General features: G+C 48.9%; 1 protein-coding gene across 4 annotated transcripts in view; it reads left to right on the top strand.

Moving 5' to 3' along the window:
• Nucleotides 1–20,577, top strand: part of Trim2 (tripartite motif containing 2) — a 155,795-nt gene that overhangs the window by 25,339 nt on the left and 109,879 nt on the right. Inside the window, exon 1 of one of the 4 annotated variants that reach the window (XM_076574320.1) lies at nucleotides 15,407–15,549. The exons of the other annotated variants lie outside the window; for them this stretch is intronic. Within the exon in view, the coding sequence (XP_076430435.1) occupies nucleotides 15,520–15,549 (30 nt within the window). The 5' untranslated portion in view covers nucleotides 15,407–15,519. Of the gene's footprint in view, nucleotides 1–15,406; nucleotides 15,550–20,577 lie in introns of those variants that run through there. 4 annotated transcript variants of the gene reach the window in all.

The following is a 20,577-nucleotide window of genomic DNA, read 5'->3' as shown; positions in this document are numbered from 1 at the left end:
ACATACAGACCATCCCACCTGGAGGCCATTGCCCTGGTTCAAGGGCACCTGCCTCATGTAGCGTGATGGCGGCCTCCTCATTTATAAGCGGTATATATCCCCTAGGATTGTTATCAGGATTAGTGAGTTGATTCACATGAAAAGAACAGCAGCAGAGCTGGGAGTGTAGCTCTGTGACCAGGAACTTGCCAGGCATTCATGAAGTTCTGGATTTAATGGTCAGCACCACGAAATAATAATAATAATAATAATAATAATAATAATAATAATAATAATAATAATAAAGTAAGATAAAACAGCAATAGAAACCCGCCTGTGGCAGGCATCCATCAGCCTTAACATTTAGTAGAAAGAGATTGTTTTCAGTATTTAGGATGTGTACAAATATAGAATATTCATTGTATGACCTTCTGTGTGTCTTCTCAAATCTACTAGATGTCTCAGAATAGTTTAATTCTTGGGGTTACAAAGAAAATCTTGTCACTTACATTCTGCCCAGGCATACTGTCCTCCTCTTGTTCCGCGTCTCCATGGTGCTCTGCTGTAGGCCGCCACACGGCTTCCTTCCCTCTGCCTGGGGTACACTTCCTCCTCCCCATGTGCCTGTACCCTCTGACCACTGGAGTCAGCCTCACTGTACCCTTTACCCAGTTAACTGGAGTGATCTGTTCAGAGCAGACTGGGATCTGGTCTAGTGTCTAATTTCACAGGGAGCTTGTTCCTGATGAATTTTCTCTATCTAGCACAATGTGGGATCAGGTCTTAGAACAAAGCTGGTCCCGAGAGCCAAGCAGGTAGTACCCCAAAGCCTTATTCTGGGATGTGCAGAGGCTGGGTGAGGACTGGGGACACCAGATCAGAGCAACTGAGTTTGCACCAGGAATCATCTGAGGGGCAGGACATCAGTTTCATCTGCAGGCGAGGAAAAGCCAAGGGTGCCCAGCCAAAGTCCTAGAGTAGGGACCAGTGGGAACACACTGCGCAGGTGTAGATCTGAGGCCCATAGGCACCCCACAGTCCTGTCTTCTGGTTCCAGCCCCACCACCCAGGCCCTCTTAAATTGGGCTAGTTTCTTCACCTGTGAGTTGGCCCTTCTGGGTGGTGAAATGAAAACAACAACCTTGCCCACTTCACAACGATTACAGGAGAAGGGCTGGAGAAATGGTTCAGCCGTTAGTTAGGAGCACGCGCTCATGAAGAGGCCCCAGGTCCTGTTCCCAGCATCTGTATGGGGGCTCACAACCACCTGTTACTCCAGTTCCCCAAATTCCCCAAATCTGGTGCCCTCTCCTGACCTCTGTGGGCCCCAAGCATGTAAGTGGTACACACACACACACACACACACACACACACACACACACACACACACACACACAGAGAGAGAGAGAGAGAGAGAGAGAGAGAGAGAGAGAATACTCATAAACGTAAAACAAATTAAAATTGTTAAATATGTAGCAGATATTTTGCCTGTATGTATGTCTGTGCACCACATTCATGCCTGGTGCCCAAAGGGTCCAGAAGAGGGCATCAGATTCCATTGGACGGGAGTCAGGCAGTTGTGAGCTGCCATGTGGGTACTGGGAATTGAACCTGGATCCTCTGGAAGGGCCGCCAGTGCTCATAACCACCAAGCCATGTCTCCAGTCCCACAAACAAATCTTTGTAAGAGAGAGAGGTTACAGGAAAGTCAGGGTGTACACACCAGTGAGCAAGAATGTGACGTCAATGGGGGCAACCAGGGAGCCAAGCTTCATCAGGATGGATTTCAGGAGAGACATGGGGGGTCAGGGACCTTCACCTTGGGAAGGATGCCAGCTCGGGAGACAGGCATATCTGAGTCAGCTAGGGCTGCCTTGGCCAGGCACTGCAGGCAAGGTGACCTAACAACAGATGTTTACACTCTCAGAGTTCTGGCAGCTGAAGTCTGAGGTCTGGGCTCCTGTGGGCTTCCTGGAGAGGATACTCTTTCTGGGCTTACAGTGGCCACATTCTACCTTCTCATGGTGTGCTCACAGAGCCTTTCCTCTGGTGTTTCCTGCTCATGGGGGTGGGGGAGGAAGGGAGGGCTAAAGGGAGGGAAGAGGGGAGATGGGGAAGGCAGAGACCAAAGGAAAAGGGGCAAGCTCTCTGGTGTCCCTTCTGACAGTAATCCCACTGGACTCGAGTCTCGTCCTTCAGACCTCACTGAACTTAATGACTTCTGATCTCTAAATACAGCCTCACCAGGACTTAGGGTTTTGATGTGCATGATGGGAACAAAAACATCCAGTCCTTAGCAAGGAGGAAGAGGAGGATGAAGAGCCGCAGACCCTGACTTGAGAATCTCACATGTTTCTGTTCGCTGCAGTGGCCTTTTGGCTCCGTTTCTAAGCTTACTTAAAACAAAAATAACCTTGACCATAGAGACTTTAAAACCTCCCTGGTTTGACAGTACCCAGCATAGCCTCCTGCAATCTCCATACAACCTGGAGGGTTCAGCCTCAGAGAGGACAGTCGGCCGCAGAGGGGGGTATGGGGAGGTGAGGGGATTGGGGGGTGTTTCCCAGCATCAGCACCTCCCTTTTCTATCTGCAGTGATATTGGCACCTGTGACCTGCTCAGCTATGTCTTCCAGTTTGAAAGGAGCCAGGCCAGGGCAAGGAACGTAGCTCAGTGGTAGAGCAACTGCCCGACTCACGAAAGACCTCAAGTGCCATCCTCAGCACCGCAGAAAAAGAGCCAAGGCAAAGCTTTATTGAAGAGCTAATTATCCAGCGGCAGGCACTGGGTTTCTGCTTCATCCCCGGCAGTGTACTTAGTGGTAGGGACCATCCTAGGATGAGTTATGTCAGTCAAAGGGGGTGCACCTCCACTCTCAAAAGATTCATAAGGACTTGGAGAAACAACGGATACTTGCACGCACGCACAGACGCACAGACACACATGCACAAGCACCCGGGAAACTTCACAAGGAGAACCAGAGAATCAGAAGATGATTTCAGGACTCCTAGGAGCCAGTTAACCATAGCCAGGATTGATTCCTCTCAGGATGAGTCCAGTGACGAACACTGGGTCTTGTTAGGCAGGCACTGATTGGGAGGTTGTGAAGGCGCACAGATAGTTGTTATTAAACTTGATCTTTCTTATGTGCAGAGGTACAGGAAACTGCCAGACTAGTGGTCCTGAGAAAGCAGTGATTCTGTCATCTGTGGATATCTAGCAACATCTGGAGGTATTTGGGACTATCAAGAGTGATGGGCCCAGTGGGAAGTGCTATAGAAATTGAGAAAGTAGAAGCCAGAGACACGGCTTACATCCTACAATGCCCACAGCAGCCTCAAACACAGGATTATTCATCCCAGAATGTCAACAGTGCAGAGGGAGAGAAACCCAGCTGCCGTCTGAGGGGGCATCTGGAGCATGGCAGGGTATGGGAACTGGGTCTTTTCATGTCCTTGGGTCTCAGTTTATCTGCTTGTGATGTAATGATCTCTTAGGTTACATTTGGCTTTACCATTGTGGGATTGAGTAACTAGAGAGAGCAACACGAGGCTGTGAATGTCTCTAGGCAGCTTTTCAAAGAAAGCAGAGGGTTTTCAAGGGCTTTCAGGTCACAGTTCTAAACGTCAGGCCAATCTGTGGAAACGAACCACTTCACCGTGTGCCCAGAGCTGGAAGGACCTTGCCCTTGGGTGCTGCCACTCAGGGAGAAGTCTTACCAGAGCTCCAGGGACAGAATCTCCTAAAGTTACCCGGGACCTCAGATCCCAGCCAGCACTCCTGGGAGCCTCTTGCCAATTATTGTCTGGGCTGCCAAGTCCTCCAAAAAGTACAGCTTCCCCAAACCTGAGCTGAGCCGTTATTCCATGTCCTCAAGCCACACCTTCTCCTCTGTCTTAATAGCCAAAGGACTGTTCTTCCAGATGGGAGTGAAGGGCTTGATGGGAGAGGAGGGGCCGGAGCAAGCTTCGCCTGCACAGGGAAGATGGCTAAAGGAAGCATAAACCACCAGTGGTGTAAGAACAGAGTGATGACATCATACTCACTGATACTCTCCAGTAAAAAGTAGTTTCCAGTGTAATCCCCTCACCACAGAACAGCAGGAGGTGCTTATGTACTATAAAAGAAAATCCAATGTTGAAAACGCAAATCATGTTCATAGAACATATGTCGAGGAAGAGAAACCTCCGTATGAAGAGAACACCAAAGATCTGTCATTGTATCATATGGTACATACATGTGATGATTTTGCATATCAGTGTGTTGAACAATATTTTCATGAAATGTCAGATATTTGTTCAACTGTATGTACAGTTACAGAGCGCTAAGACAGCTAACCTTGATCTCTGGTCTTCATACAAACGCACAGATGCACATACATGCATATGTACCTGTGCACACACATGCACATACATGCATATGTACCTGTGCACACACATGCACATGCAAAGTACACACAGAGAGACTAGAACAATGCAAAATAATTTCCCCTGTAAACCAGGGGCTCTAAAGTGGAGAAAAATTAGGTGCAAAGCAAAGTTAAATCCACCATGAAGGACTGACTTGAGGAGTGATCAGTAACTCTTTTATGACTCTAAAACTATTACCTACCTTGAGGGCTTCCTTGGATCTTTGAAAAGGGTGTCTGTGTGTCTGTCTTAACTCAGATGGAGGGGTGCTCTCTCCCCACCCAATGACAAGGGAGACACCAAGAGGGCCACCGAGAGATCTTGGTTTTCATTCTGGAGATTGGCAGAACACGTGACTGCCAAGAGAGGAAAAAAAGGGGGATTGGAGAAGCTGGTTCAGGAGCCATCTTGTCATCCAGCTGTGAGCAAGAAGACAGAGTTTAGCAGAGGCCAAGCAATCCTCCTCTGAGGGGCCATTCGGGGCCAACTCAAGGGTCGCACTCAAGGGGGCTGTAGAGAGGGTGACTGGATCTGACAGAAGAAATCCTAACAAGGCAGACTCCTGGAGGGCCAGACACCGAGGGTCAATGTCAGCCAGAGAAATGGAGAGCACATCACTGGTATTTCAATAGGAGGTTCAGAGCAGGGCCATCTCAAAGGCCCCAGAGATCTTCAGGAGGCTATATGCCAACCTCAGACACATCGGCCAGGTTCTGAACAAACAAACATCCTGTTATCTCCGTTCCCAAGGACATGACAGTCACCTCCCTTCCTTGAGCCAACTGGAGAAGGAAGGAAACCCTGAGCAATGGGAAGAGGAAGCAGACTGTAAGAAAGAGAAGAGGTCAGCCTTTCCCTCTCTCTCCCTCCAGGCTGTAATCCTACAAGAGCTGGAGGAAGAAGCTCCAATCAGATGAGAGGGGGAGGAAGCTCTTATTAGCCCGGATAGAATGTTCTACATCTCCTGGACGGCTCCAGAACTTACAGAGAATCGAGTACAATCATTTTCAGCCCGCACTTCCTAAGTGTTGACAAATAGAGACCACACAATACACATTGCCATCATGTCCATCACGCCCGCCTCTCTCCCTTCAGAACCACTGTCCTGTGTCTTCTGCCACCGCTGGTTGCTTTGCTTTTGACAGACTCTATTCATGTTGCCCTGACTGGCCTTGAACTTCCAGACTCAAGAGATCCTTCTGTCTTAGCCTCTCAGGGACCCAGGGCTACAGGTATACTCCATCACGCCTTACTTACTTGTGGGGCTAAGGATGGAGCCCAAGGTTCTGTGAAAGCTCATCAAGCACTGTACCATGGACATATGCAGGCAGCCAGTTAGCATTGGCTTGGGTTTTCTCTAGTTGCAACTAAACAGTGCACCTTCCTGTGGCTGGCTCCTTCCCTCGGCTTGCTTTGGAGCTGTGTTCCTAGTGTGTGTATCAGTAGCTTAGCTTTATTCCTGAGTGTGGCTGTATGAGAGTTGTTTTGCATTAGCCTCTCCCTTCTAGATTTGGGCTATTATTAACACATCTAAGGACTATCTAGCTGTGTTTTCATTTATCCTAATTAAGTGGATAGGAGAGACATTCCTAGGACTCAGGATGTTTGCCTTTATAAAACACTGTACAAGTGTCGTTCCTTCAGTGGGTGTGCCATGCTGTATTCCCTGGCCATATGGAAGAATCCCAGTGACCCACAGCTTTGCCAACTCCTGGCACTGTTGGGTTTTTAAGTTTTAGCCATGTCATGGATGTGTAGTGGCACCTGATTTTTATAAGTAATGATTAATACACATCTTATCATTTGTCTCTTTGGCTGTTTCTATGTTTTCTTTTATGAAATACTCTTTCAAATATTGCCCTCCCCTTTTGAGACAGGGTCTCCCTATGTAGCTCTGGCTGTCTTGGGACTCACGATATAGACCAGGCTGGCCTCAAACTCACAGAGATCCACTTGCCTCTGCTGGTATTAAAGGCATGTGCCACATCACACCCAGCAGCCCCTTTCTTCAAATTTTTCTTAATGAATAATATGATTCTGAATGGCACCAATAGATTTCTCAGTCTGTGACTTGCCTTTTCATTTTTTTTTTTTTTTTTTGGCCAGTACCTTTAATGAGCAAACATCTAATTTTATTAAAGTCCTATTTATCAGTTTCTTTCTTTGATTGCTTTGTTTTGATTGTAGGAATCTTTTAAAGTGCTGAAATGAGATTCTGCTTTTAGAGCTTAAATGTTTAGAAGACTTTTAGAAACCTAAATAGACTTAAAATCCTAGGGCTCCGCCTAGGATCCTATCCGAGGGCAAAGACCGGCAGCCCGCAGCCTGCTTTGAAGAGGTTCAGTGAGATAAACGTGCTTTGCAGCTGCATTTGCACGCTTACCCCTTTCTGTAATACCACACGCATCTGGGACACATATCAGCCCATCAGCCTTCTCTCCACCTCCTTGCCCAGTTTCCATGATGGAGGTAACCTGGCACTCGAAGGCATTCATGGTGTGGTGGTTTGAAAGAAAATGGCCCCCAAAGGGCGTGGAACTATTAGGAGCTGTGGCTTTGGAGTAGCTGTGGCCTTGTTGGAGGAAGTGTATCACTGTGGAGGCGGGTTATGAGGATTCATATATGCTCAAGCCATGCCCAGTGAGACAAATCACTTCCTGTTTCCTGTGAGCCAAGATGTAAGAACTCTCCGCTCCTTCTCCAGCACCATGTCTGCCTGCATGCTGCCTTACTTCCCGCCATGATGATAATGGACTAAAACTCTGAAACTGTAAGTGAGCCACCACAATTAAACGTTTTCCTTATTAAGAGTTGCTGTGGCCATGGTGTCTCTTCGCACGGTATGGAGTGATTGGCATCCCGCCTTTGTGTTCAGAGTCTATGGCCAGCCTTGGAAGGTAGAGAGACTATTCTTTTCAGTGCATTTCTGTGTTCTGCATTCACAGAGGGAAACTGGCTTAATGGAAGAGCCCCCAGAAAAGGCAGAGTTTCATTTCTGAAACTCCAAGTTTTATAACCAGGAAACCCAAACTCTCTTCCTGAGCTGGCCCTGCCCTTCAGTCCCACCACCTGTCACTCCTCCACACTCACTTTATTTATAGTCACTCCCTCATATGTGACTGCATTTGTGCTGGAATTGAAAATTGTGCCATTTTCTCTAACCAGAGTATTGCTTGCTTCTTGTGATACCCAGTAAGACCCTTGTATAGAAGCTGGTATGGTTTGATTCTGAAATTTCCCACAGGGTCATGTTGAGAATGTCTGTTACCCAACCTGCTAGTGCTTTGATGGAGGTTCGGGGTGGGGTGGGAGATTGTGGGGCATTTGGGAGGTGGTACTTGGCTGACCAAAGATGGTCACTGGAGGAATCACTGGAGCTTGCTAACTGTCAGCCTAGCTCCAGGTTCAGTGAGAGGAGAGTGATAGAACAGGCATCCTCCTCTGGCCTCCAATCACCCCTGACTAGAGCCAGAGAAAAATTATCTTAGCTTGGGTAGACCATGAGCAGGCTCACACAAGCAGAACCATGGTTCCAGGGTGGAAAGGGTCATCCCAGACGAGAAGAAAAAGCTAAATTCAACAGCCACCACCCACGGGATGCTTCGAAACACAACACAGACACATGAAGTCCTAGAATTAATCTCAGCACCAGGGAATAGCAACAAAACAAACTCAAAATCTACCATACTGAGAGGCATGGAAAGTCCTAGGTGGAAAACATCTCGATGAGAAATGCATGGCTGCACAAGTGAGGGTCGTGGGCATTGGGTGGGAATCAATGCTCTCTGCTCTTAGCGGTGTGGGCAGACTGCGGCTGTGTGTCCAGCTGCAGGGAGAACCCGCTGACTAACTCCCCTGCCTTCTCTTCCTTCCCATTTCCTCTGTCCCTTCCAGCCTCTTCCTCCTTCCCTTTCTTATAATGTTTTGGTAATGCTTTTCTTATTTTTCCATCAGTTGGTTTGCGTCTTCATAGCACAGACAGACAGACAGACAGGTGGAGGATTATTTTATTCACATGTTCCTTGGCTTCAGTAGTTTCTGAGACCCAGGGTCACACAGTCTGTCGTGGAGGAGGTAGCAAGCCTCTCCAGGTGGAAGATTTCTCCCACAAACATACCTGACGTCATCACGCTGCAGATCAGGCCTAATTGCTTCCAGTTTGTCCTACAAGGAAATCGGGAGAGCAGAGAACACCCCTCCCTTTTACTGAGTACACTGTTACTTTACATTTTAGATATAAACATTGACTTTTCAAAAACTTTCATTTTTCTTCTTATTCATCTCCTTCCCCCTGTTTTCTGCCACCCCCTTCCGCTGGTCCCCTACTCCCAGATAGTCCCCAGTTCTGCTTCCGTGCCACATGGATTACTTTTCGTTCCCTTTTTTCCTCCTTCTCCACTCCCTTAAGCTCTCTTTCTCCCCTTTCAATGGCTCCCCTTGTACTTTTATCACACACAGACACACAGACACACAGACACAGACAGACACACACACAGACACAGACACACACACACACATGCCCCCCACAGAGAAAAAGGAAAAGAGAACCAGAGACAGACAGACAGACAGACAGACAGACAGACACACACACACACACACACACACACACACACAGAAATTCATGTCTAGTCCACAAATGAGAGAAAATACGTGGTATTCCTCTTTCTTACTTTGGTTCATTCTGCTCAATGCAACAATCTCTGGTTCCATCCTTTTCCTGTAAATGTCATGACTTGATTTTCCGTGGTGGCTGAATAACTTCCACTGCACATATGTACCACATTTTCTTTATCCCTCCAGGTGTGGGTGGGCATCTAGAGTCGTTCTATCCTGATTGTGAATAGTGCAGCAATAACCATGGATGCACGAATGTCTCTGTGGTGTGTTAATTTGGGGAACATGCTCAGTAGTTCTATTTTTAGGTTTTTGAGGAACTCCACACTGAGGACCACAGAGGCTGCATCACTTTGTGTTCCCATCAGGATGCACCAAGGCTCCTCTTTCTCACATCCTTACCAGCATTTGTTGTTATTCTTGATGACAGCCATCCCGATTGGGTGAGATGGAATTGGCATTTTCCTAAGGATTTCTGAATATTTATTGGTCATTTGTACCTCTTCTTTTGAAAACTATTCTGTTCATTGGCTATTTATAGATTGGATGATTTTGGAAGTTTTTGTGTTTAATTTTTATAGCTCTTTATGTACTCTAGATACTAATCCCATCTACTATATAGTTAACATTTTTTTCCCCAACATTGTACTTAGTGTTGACAAATGAACTTCTCTTAATCCTCATGACAGTCATATGAGGTAGAACCATTGTTGTGCTGAAATTGTGGCCAAACCAACAGGCACAGCACCAGATCAACAGCTGATATGGGGCAGCTATCCTTCATCTTCGCTCTCAAACTTCACCAGGCTGCCTACTGTCGATTACATAACTGAAGTGTACTCAGCACACACACAAGACTGGACAGATTTGGGTTCCAGCAACCACAGAGAGCCTTCTGGATGTTGAAGAAGAGGTAGAGGATTCCATCCAACTGTAGGAGAGATGGCATGGGAGACTTGAAAGCAGTCAAAGAAATAAAAAGAGGAATGTGCGCAAGGCAGCAGGGACATAGGGTCAGATACACAGAGAGAGGCTCAGGGGAGGCTGACTGCGCAGGCCGACTGAGCTAAATTAAAATTTAACCAGTGGCTCAGAAGGACTCCTCTTCATGTCATTCAGGAGCCAGCTTTGGACCAATGGTGTAAGCCAAACAAGGAATTGTGGGTTGGGCCAACACAAATGAAAGCTGGAGGAGAGGAAGGGCAAAAGCAAAGAGGGAAAGCTGGAGAGAAACAGATTCCCAGGAAATTAGCATCATCTTGAGTTATCAAATGACTTAACAAAACTCCTTTGAGAAGTAAATAAACAAATCCATATACTCATGTACTAGAACACCACTCGGCCATAAAGACAAGGCTATTTAATATACCAAAAAACACAGATCAATCTTCAGAATAATCAGGTGGGATACAAAAAGCCAAACATAAAATCATGCTCTTTTTAATTGGTCAAGGAAAGCTCTGACTATGGATAATTAAAACTCGCCCAGCTTAGACAAGAGAGGTTCCATTCACATACAATGAATAGGATTGGTGTCCCTGTAAAAGACAACCAAGGGGCAGGAGAGATGGCCCAGTGAAAGCTTTTGCAAGCTCAATTCCCAGCACGCATGTAGGATAGCGCATAATTGCCTGTAACTCCAACTCCAAGGGATCCAACACCACGTCTGGCCTCCCATGGGCACTGCATTCATGTGCACAGGAACCCCCCTACACACACACACACACACACACACTCACAACACACATGTCCATACATGACTTTAAAAATACCCAAGATCCCCTTTGCTCTTCTGCCACGTGAAGTCACAAGAAGAAAGCTGTCAGTTAAAGCAGCTCCCAGCAGTCATGGAACCTGCCAGAACCAGCTTCCTAAAGCAGAAGAAATTCATGTTGAGCTGGGCATGGTGATGCACACCTTTAATCCCAGCACTTGGGAGACAGAGGCAGGAGGATCTTTTTGAGTTCAAGGCCAGCTTGATCTACATAGTGAGTTCCAGGACAGCCAGGACCACACAGAAAAACCATGTCTTCAAAAACAACAACAGCAAAAAGAAAGAAATTCATGTTGTTTATTACCTCCTAAATTGATGGCATTGTATTATTACAACCAAAACAGACTAGGACAGCATCATTTAAATATCTTATTTATTTTTATTTATTTAAAAGTAAAATGTAATGTCTGTGTGAAAAAATGCACATTAAGCTGAGGATTTGGATTCAATCCTCAGCTTAAAAAAGGAGAATGAAGGGGAAAAAAACAAAAACCATCTCGATGGTAGAGTACTGGCCAGTAAGGTCTTGGGTTCTGTCCCCAGCATGGTCCCCAAAATCTTTAAAAGAAAGTAAGCCACTAGGGGAGGCTGGGCTCCAGAAGTTGACTGGGCTTCGGCTGTGGCAGGGTTGGGAATCTCTGCCCACAGGCAGCTGAGACTCAGGTCACCGGAGAGTTGGGGAACTAAGGCACAAGTTTTTTGGATCAAGGGCAAAATTTTAATTGGCTGGTGAGTGTCTTCAAAGGGTGGTTTTCTGAATTACATAATCGAATGGCTTGAGATTTAGAAAATAGAGATGCCGCCCGCACATACTCACACACACAATTTTCACGGGGCACAGACAGCTCTGCCTCTGTAATTATTCTGTGTTTTACTTTTTTTTTTTTTTTTGGTTTTTCAAGACAGGGTTTCTCTGTGTAGCTTTGCACCTTTCCTGGGACTCACTTGGTAGCCCAGGCTGGCCTCGAACTCACAGAGATCCGCCTGGCTCTGCCTCCCGAGTGCTGGGATTAAAGGCGTGTGCCACCACCACCCAACAGCAGTAGGCCAGTGCCAAAAGGCTGTGATGGCCGGGAAAGAAACAGGCTTTCTCACAATCTTAGTGCTCAGAGTTCTCCCTCCCTCCTTCCTCCCTTCCTCCCTCCCCCCTCCCTCCCTCCTCCTCCTCCTTCTTCTCTCTCTTTCTCTGCTTATTTGGTGGTACTAGGGCTGGAGTGTGGGATCTCACACAAAGACCTTACACTTAGCCACACGCCCAGCCTCCAAAGTTGTTTTCTTGCTGAAATGCCCTGAGAAGTCTTCTCTAGGTGTTCAATGTCACCTCTTCCTCCCTATTCTCAGGTAATTTCCTGTTTCAGTTTCCTGACGCTGGCTCACTTGATGCTTATTGTAAAGATAATAACCCTAAAAAATTATCCTTTCTAATCTACTCGGGATTTTGTGTTAATTCATAGCTAAAGAAAACCCCTCTAGAACCCCTTCCCAACACCAGCTGACGCTCATGACTTTTGACTTTAAGGTACAGATGACCTTCTGCAAAGAACCTAGTTTGCCTTTAATATATGAAGGTCATAACATTAGGGGGAGGAAGGGGGGAGGGAGGGAGGGAGGGAGGAAGGAAGGGAAAGAGAAGGAAGAGGGAAGGAAGAAAGGATAGAAGGAAGGAAGTAGGAAGGAAGGAAAAAGGGAGGAAGGAGGAAGGAAGGAAGGGAGGGAAGAAGGAGGAAGGAGAAAGAAGCATTAGAAATAGAACTCAGCTTGGCAGCTAGGAAGCCTGGGTGGGAAGGGACTGAAGAGAAGCCTGGTGGTGCTAGCACGTATGGATTCAGGGCTTTGTGTTACAGTGATAATGATGCTCCAGACCAGAAGTGATAATTATACAACGCTGTCTATGTCTCATGTGCTCTATACTGCACTAGACGGCCCCAGGGAGGTCTGAGCACCGACTGCAGCTAGGTCTGAATTACTGGAAAGAGCATCCAGTCATTGCCCCACCCCTACCCCAACACGTGTACACACACACAACCACACACACACACACACACACACACACACAGAGAGAGAGAGAGAGAGAGAGAGAGAGAGAGAGAGAGAGTGTGTGCTGGAGCTGAAGGGCAGAGCCTGCTGGATGGATTAGGCCTAGGCCATTTCAGCTCTCGAGTTCCTGCCCACAAGGTCTTCTTGCCTCCCCTGGGAAACATAATGAGACATCAAAGGTTAATGTGTGGGCCTGTCCTTTCACCTCCCTCGATCCTCAGCCTGATAGTGTGCTTCACTAAAATAAACACCATGAGCAGAATCCTCTAACTTTGGTGAGGAAAGGGTTCATTTCATCGTAAGCTTCCAGGTCACAGTCCATCGGAGGGAAGTCGGAGCAGGAACTCAAGGCAGAAACCTGGAGCAGAAATCATGGTGGAATGTCGCTTACTGACTCCTGTCCATGGAGGCAAGCTCAGCCAGCCTTACACAGCTCAGGCCCCAGGGGTGGCACAGTCCACAGTGAGCTAAGCCTTCCCACATCAGTTAGCCATCAAGACAATTCCTCACAGACATGGCTGCCGGCCAGTCTGATCCAGACAGTTGAGACTTCCTCTTCCAAGGCAATTCTTGGTTGTGTTGAATCGGCAATAAAAACAGACCATCAGCTCATTTACCAGGGTAAAGAGCTGCGCAGGAATTAAGATTTGGATATGAGGTACCTGTCACAGGTTTATGTGTTGAGTTGGGGAGAATGGACCTGGCTAGGGTCAGAACTTTGAAGGTTATATCCATTCTCTGGTCCCTTCCTCTCTTGGTGCTTCCCATATACCAGGAGGTGAGTAGCCTTATGTTCCTGTCACCTCGATGTTCTGTCATAGTCCGTGGGGCCAAGTAACTGTGGGCCGACTCTTCTGAGACCCTGAGGCAAACAAAAAACTTCCTCACGTCATTTCTGTCTAGTACCTCGTCACAGCAATAAGAAAACTAACACAGCAGACCTGACGTGGCGCTTGCCCGGGAGGCTTGCTCGGAAACTGCCGGGTTTATCAATGATTCACTAGAACTCCCTGATCTCTTCCTCTAGAACGAGGGCCTTCCTTGATCACCAAAGTCCACGAGTCAGGGCCAAACAGCAGAGGACTGTGCCAGGATGGGGGGGCAGCCATTACTTGAAGGTGCTAGGAAACCTCGGTTTCAATGAGAGGAGCCCAGGCTGCCTCACCTGCCCTTGTCTTTGGGTCAAGCAGAGGAATGGTAGGTACATCTGTGCTGGAGGCCACCGGAGATGTTCAGTATTCATCCAAGCATAGGGGAGGTCCAGAACAGGTGGATTTGCACCGTACAGTGGAAGAGGAGGGAGCCGTCTCTGGGAGTGGTCCACGCTGATGAGCTTTGTTCCTGGACTGGACGAGAGACGTAACCTCCACCAAATCCTTTCCTCTCCCATGCATGTGTCTGCTGGTGTCCCCTCAGAATCCAGGAGCTCCACACAGAGCTCCGTCTCCTTCCTTGAAGGAGACCTGTATTTGAGGTTGAGGAACCCACCCAGACATCCCTGTGAAAGAGAGATCCTCTTAACAACCAACCCATACAGGGTCTGACAAGAAGTGAAGTGGCCTTCCCTGTGGCCACATGCAAGGCAGCTGAAGACAGGGCCAGTCTAAGTCCTGAGCTCCTCTGGGTTCTGCCAGCCCTGACCTTAGAGAACTACAAGGTCAGAGACTCCTGGCACAGTGAGCTGCCAGCAGCCCTCAGCCTCTGCGGGGAAACACGTCTCTAAGGCACACGCGAGAACCTTCTGCAACACACAGTAAGGCTGTGCAGGCTTCATGTCATCCAGAGCTTGATCCTGTCCCTCTGGAGAGTTAGTACATCCAAGATGCTCTCCACCACTGGGTCCAACCTCCCACTGAGCTGATAGATGGGTGCTGAGAGATAAGGGAGATCTTGTTCCGCCCCACCCCCCACCCTAACCGTGGCAGCCCAATCAGTGTGGATGTGGACTGCATGCCTAGGTAGTGCTTATAGCTAAAGCTTTCTTCTGGGTACTTGGAAAAACCAGTGTATCATGAATCGGACACAGAGCTGTCGTTTTGGGCACTGAGAATGGGGAGAGTGGAAGGCGTTGTAGCAGGTGGGTGGATTGGAGGGAGAAGCATTGATTTGGAGGGAGAAGCATTGACTTGTGGGGAGAAGCATTGGCTTGGAGGGAGAAGCATTGACTTGTGGGGAGAAGCATTCACTTGGAGGGAGAAGCATTCACTTGGAGGGAGAAGCATTCACTCGGAGGGAGAAGCATTGACTTGTGGGGAGAAGCATTCACTTGGGGCCCCTCTGCAACCTGCATTCTGAGGTCAGGAATAGCGTCTGGGTTTCCGCAGTAGGATTCACGCTTGTGCCATACTTGAGGGGATTACCCCTATGAAGACAGTTGTTAAAGGTCAGAAGGAAAGAGAAACTCAACTTTAAACAAAGGCACTGCCCTTCCTGTTCAGGGTTCCTTACTCCCTGTCTCCCCTGCTTCAGGGTGAAACACAATATCTTAGGCAAACAGAGCTCAAAGTGGCTGATCATTGGCTCCCATTGTCCCCTGATACCACAGCCCCTCCCTCCCCTTGGCCTGAGCTGACAGGCTGTTTATATATTTTTTTTTTCCTAAGGGCCACCCTTTAACTGACAGTCTGATGACTATAATGGGCTCATTTGTCTGAGGGCAAAAGGGAGCCAGAGTCCCTAGTGCTGAGGAGGCTGGGCCGGTCTCTGATGCCCAGGAGTGGCCGTTATGGAAGCCAGGTAAGAACTTCCCCCTTTGTGATGAGTCTTTCTCTGGGCTGGCTGGTTAATCTTGGGCAGGGAGGGAGACAAGCTGTGACTGAGTTGCTAGCTTGGTGTCACCGGTTTTCAGTTCTTGTCTGCAAAGACAGAGGAAAAGACTAGTCCTCCGAGACCTTCCCAGAAAGTTTCTATGAGCCTGGTCCACCCAGGTGAGGAAGGCGAGAAAGCCCAGAACTAGGGGGAGGAAAAGGCAGATCTGGCACCGGAGCAGCATCACCGAGGCTGAGCAGGAGACATTTCCCCCCCACATGCTCCCGGGACTCAGCCTTTCACTGGTCCAATGCAGCTGTTCACAGCCTGACGCTGCCACAGTGGGGAATTCTGGAGCCTGCGCACCTCGGCTGACCCCTTTAGAAAGAGTTAATATCTTTTAGTATTTTCAAAGGGAAGGCACAGTGGATTTGTCATAAACAGATCCATTCAGAAATGTGGGAACGGTTGTGAGCCAGCCGGCTGCTGTAAAGTTTAACTGCCCCATAAAAGTGCTCAAAGGGTACTTGGAATAAGGAAGAGCCCCAGGCGAATAGAGAGTTTGTTCTTGATTACTGGAGTGAAAAGGCTGTGGGTGGGAGTGGGCCCCCTGTTGCCCCACCCCCACCCCCTGTGATGATGGTTCAGAGGACAATGTGAGGGGGGGGGGGAATCTGACCGGGCTTGGGCGGCCATGCCGCTGTGCTTTCTGGTTCCTGGTTCTGGTTTCCGGGGCTGTCTGGTTTCTTCATCTTAGCCCATTTGGCGGTAGACACCTGTCCCAGCACAGAGCTATGACGGCATGAAAGTGATGGGTTGCAGGGCACCCTAAACCCCCTTCCCCCTAGAAAGCGTGTTAGGACCATCCCCCAACCTCACCCCCGCCTCCTGCTGAGCGAAAGAAGCATCCCTGGCAGCTTTGATCAGACACTGTGTCCTTGCCTTTCTGAGGAGCCTGGTGAAGTCGGTGTCTTTGGTATGGCCAGGAGTCTGATAAGCTGTAGAAGGGAGGTCGGTGAGTCCCTGATGTCCTTGCTGTGCTTTCTAAATCCCTGGCTTCTCCCATGCCCAGGTTTCAAACGTTACCTGGATACAGCGCCTTTAGAAGTGTAATGCTTTTGTGGCACCCGATAGAATTAGATCGGAAGGCAAAAGTCAGTTTTCAAGTAAGCTGGACGCAAAGCAGCACAATGTTTAGTCCATTGTATGAAAACACAAAGCAGTTTGCAAGCAAGGCCAGGGCTCCTGAGTGCGTGGTCTGAGTGAGAGCCCAGGAGAGAGAGGGAGGGCTAAGTTGCTCTTTGGAATAAGCTAGTAAAGAAAGAATTGACTCTGAAGATGAACTTGAGACTGCCCAGGGTGGGGTAGGGCCAGGACAAAACCTCCCGCCCCACAGCAAACTCAGTCTTTGGGGGCACTGTATTCCCACACTCCCATCTGACTGGATATCTTTGCGTTTCTGAAAGCACAGTCCCCAAAGACTGCCTCACCCCAGGGGCTAACTGCAAGCCCTGGGGTGTTCTTTGTGCTACAGGCCATCAGCTGTAAATCAGAGGTCCCAGCAACCTGGGAGGTGTGGTGACTAGCATATAACTGTGTCTAACTTTGTGCTATAACTTGGAAGTTCTATGGCTCTTACCCTCAAGTTCGGTGAGTTGTTAAAGAAAGGTTTGCAGAACCCAGGGACAGGCTTTAGTGTCTGCTGGCCTATTGTAAAGGATATAATGGAGAACACAATCAGTCAGATAAAGAGCTGCAGGGGGTAGAGGTGGGATAGGGAGGGGGTCCCCCCAGCACCTCCACCTGTTCGGCAGATGTATCATGGCTTTTGTTATTGCTGGGTTTGTTTTGTTTTATGGAGACTTCATTATATAGGCCTGATTAGTTAGATACTGCCCCTGGAAACTGAGTCAACTGCCAGAACCTTTGTGCCTCCTGGAGGTTGGTATTGGTGCTGCAGCAGGAGTGTGGCTCATTCCCCTAACAATCAGACCCCTTCCTGAGGCTTCTGGGAAGACCTCAGCCTTTATATGCCCCATGAGCACACAGAGATACCTTTTCATGTTGTACATCTTAGTGGCTTCAAGAACTGCTTGCCAAGAAACAGGGACAAGAACACACACACACACACACACACACACACACACACACACACTTCTCATTCTAACCCTCAGTATCACACCTTTGCGAGGATTTACACTTCAGGTCATCTCTCACACATATTTGTACAAGTTGCATACTGTTTCTGTGTCCCAGTTCCCAAATCTGCAGCATGTGGCTAGTCCTAAAAAGGGCCAGCTAAGGAGAGGTAGTTGGGACCCAGCCCTGCCACATTGGTGGGGGTGACCCCAGAAGCCCAAGGCCAAGGCAGAAACTCCAGAGCATGAGGCTAAGAGCAAGAGCTTTGATTTAGATACATCCAGGTCAACTCATACCTTTGCTGTTTTGTGTAATATTGGGCGAGTAATCTACTTTTCTAAAGTTTCTGACTGGACCATTGAGAGGCTTAAATGTGTCCATGTGTAAAGAGTTTGATGTATAGTGCTCAGAATACGGCAAATCTCGGATAAACTCATTTATTTCCCAGCTACCAGCACTCAGCAAGAGGCCTAACCATAGACTAAGTTTTCGGAGTGCCCCTCCCCTGCCAGGCTTAATTGAAAATTCTGGGAAAAGGAACGAGTGAGTCAGCAATGCAACGTTATATTCTCATTTCTACACCATGCTGGCCAGCAGGTGACTCTGTATGAAGTGTGTCCCTCGGGCCATTATGATCTGGTCTCCCCACGAGACAATGTCTCCCAAGTCCTCTCTAACTCTTGGTCCATGGGTAGATATAATGGAGCTAGCTTATACCTCAAGCAGCTGAACTTAATTTCAGGTCTCCAGTTTCGACCAATGCCGAGGTGTCCTGGGAAAGTCCCTCCCCCCCTCCAATCCCCTCACTTTCCTCATCCAAAAGTGGCCATCACAGTGTCTACCTCCTGGGATAATTTGGGGATGGGGAGGACAGGAAACACAGACACCTCCAGAATACTTGACTTTGAGTCATTCCTGCACCTTCCTCCATGAAGCACACTCCCATTTTGATGGAACTTTCTGGATATTTCCAGAGGTTTCCCACATAGAATAGGTTGAAATAGTCTCTGAGTACAGAAGCCTGGTCCTGCCAGGCCAGGTTGGGAGCTAAAAGCCAATCTCGGACAGAGGATGAGAAGTAAAGGCCACACCCACATCCCAGAAAAGCGGCCCTTTAGAAAACCCAGCCTCAACTCCCCCTAAGACTGACAAGAGAAGTCATTTCTTTACAGGGCTCTTTCTGTAGAAACCCCTAAGAAAATGGAGGCCCCCAAACCAAGGGTCTAATACAGTGGGATCAAGAAAACTGGTAGCCATCTAAGGAACAGACAGCTTGGTGACCTTTTTGCTCCTGGGGTGGTCATAACGGAGCAAGGGGAAGTCACAATTCGGATTGTATTCGTAGTCCTTGGACTTCATAGCTTGCTGCCTGCTTTAACCTTCAGACAAGTATGCATACTCGGTAAGCACCGTTTCATCATCCAGGGACAGTAAAGGCACCCACCAAACAAGGACAGAAAGCACAGCAGTGCTCCCCAGGAGCCCCAGGCATCCTTTCACCCCAAGCCACTCTCTGGGAACACATCTCTTACCTCACCTCCTGCCCTGCCCGGCCTTTCAAGGGCTCTGAGTGCCAGGAGGGTTTTCCCACTCTCCACTGCAATTCCCAGCAGCACTGAGCTTGTAGGGTTGAGATGAGGGATCAGCATACACTACAGCCTGCAGCCAACCCCTCAGACTGTTGACTCTAGAAACCGCAGGGCCTCCAAAGGCCATCGCAGACATCACACACACGCTGGCGGGAGCAGGTGTCATTCTGCAAGAATGATGTTTATTCTCTGCAGGTGTGTGGAAGACCTTGGAGTCTGTAAGCCTGTCTGTAATCCTGCTACTCCCACGGGGGCAGTTGCCAGTGTTGACCTTTGATAGAGCAGATAGCCTGCCGGAGAATCTCCAAGGACAGACACTTACGGGAAGCCTTCCCTCTTACCTCTCCCCCTCTTCCCAGAAGAGAGAGATGGAGAGTTTTCTGTTCTGTTTCCTCGTATTGTGCTGGGGGCATCACACAGGGTGTCCTGCATGCTAGGCCACCCTGTTCCACTAAACCTAGATCTAAACTGAACTTTGAAGCTGTTAATTAGCTCAGAACCGTGTGTCATAAAGGCCACCGGCGTGCTTCCTAAGACAGTATAATGTGCATGGTTGTGCCAGCTACGCCTGGTTGTAACATCCGTCCATCACTGATTCAGTTTTAAATATGGAAGTCTTGCTTGAGAGTGTCCCCAGACTGCACCTGCCCCCCACCAACATGCACACATTGATGCTGGAGGTGGGGGACAGCACTGGAGGTGGGGGACAGCACTGGAGGTGGGGAACAGCACTGGAGGTGGGGAACAGCACTGGAGGTGGGGGACAGCACTGGAGGGGAAGGACAGCACTGGAGGTGGAGCACAGCACTGGAGATGGAGCACAGCACTGGAGGGGGAGGACAGCACTGGAGGGGGAGGACAGCACTGGAGGGGGAGGACAGCACTGGAGGGGGAGGACAGCACTGGAGGGGGAGGACAGCACTGGAGGTGGGGGACAGCATTGGGGGTGGGGTCAGCACTGGAGGTGGGGACAGCACTGGAGGGGGAGCACAGCACTGGAGGGGAGCACAGCACTGGAGGGGGAGCACAGCACTGGAGGTGGGGGACAGCACTGGAGGTGGGGGACAGCACTGGGGGTGGGGTCAGCACTGGAGGTGGGGACAGCACTGGAGGGGGAGCACAGCACTGGAGGGGAGCACAGCACTGGAGGGGGAGCACAGCACTGGAGGTGGGGGACAGCACTGGAGGTGGGGACAGCACTGGAGGTGGGGGACAGCACTGGAGGTGGGGGACAGCACTGGAGGGGGAGCACAGCACTGGAGGGGGAGCACAGCACTGGAGGTGGAGC

Source organism: Peromyscus maniculatus, chromosome 6 (assembly GCF_049852395.1).
Source record: "Peromyscus maniculatus bairdii isolate BWxNUB_F1_BW_parent chromosome 6, HU_Pman_BW_mat_3.1, whole genome shotgun sequence".
Taxonomy (NCBI): Eukaryota; Metazoa; Chordata; class Mammalia; order Rodentia; family Cricetidae; genus Peromyscus; species Peromyscus maniculatus.
This window is presented reverse-complemented; position numbering and strand designations above follow the sequence as displayed.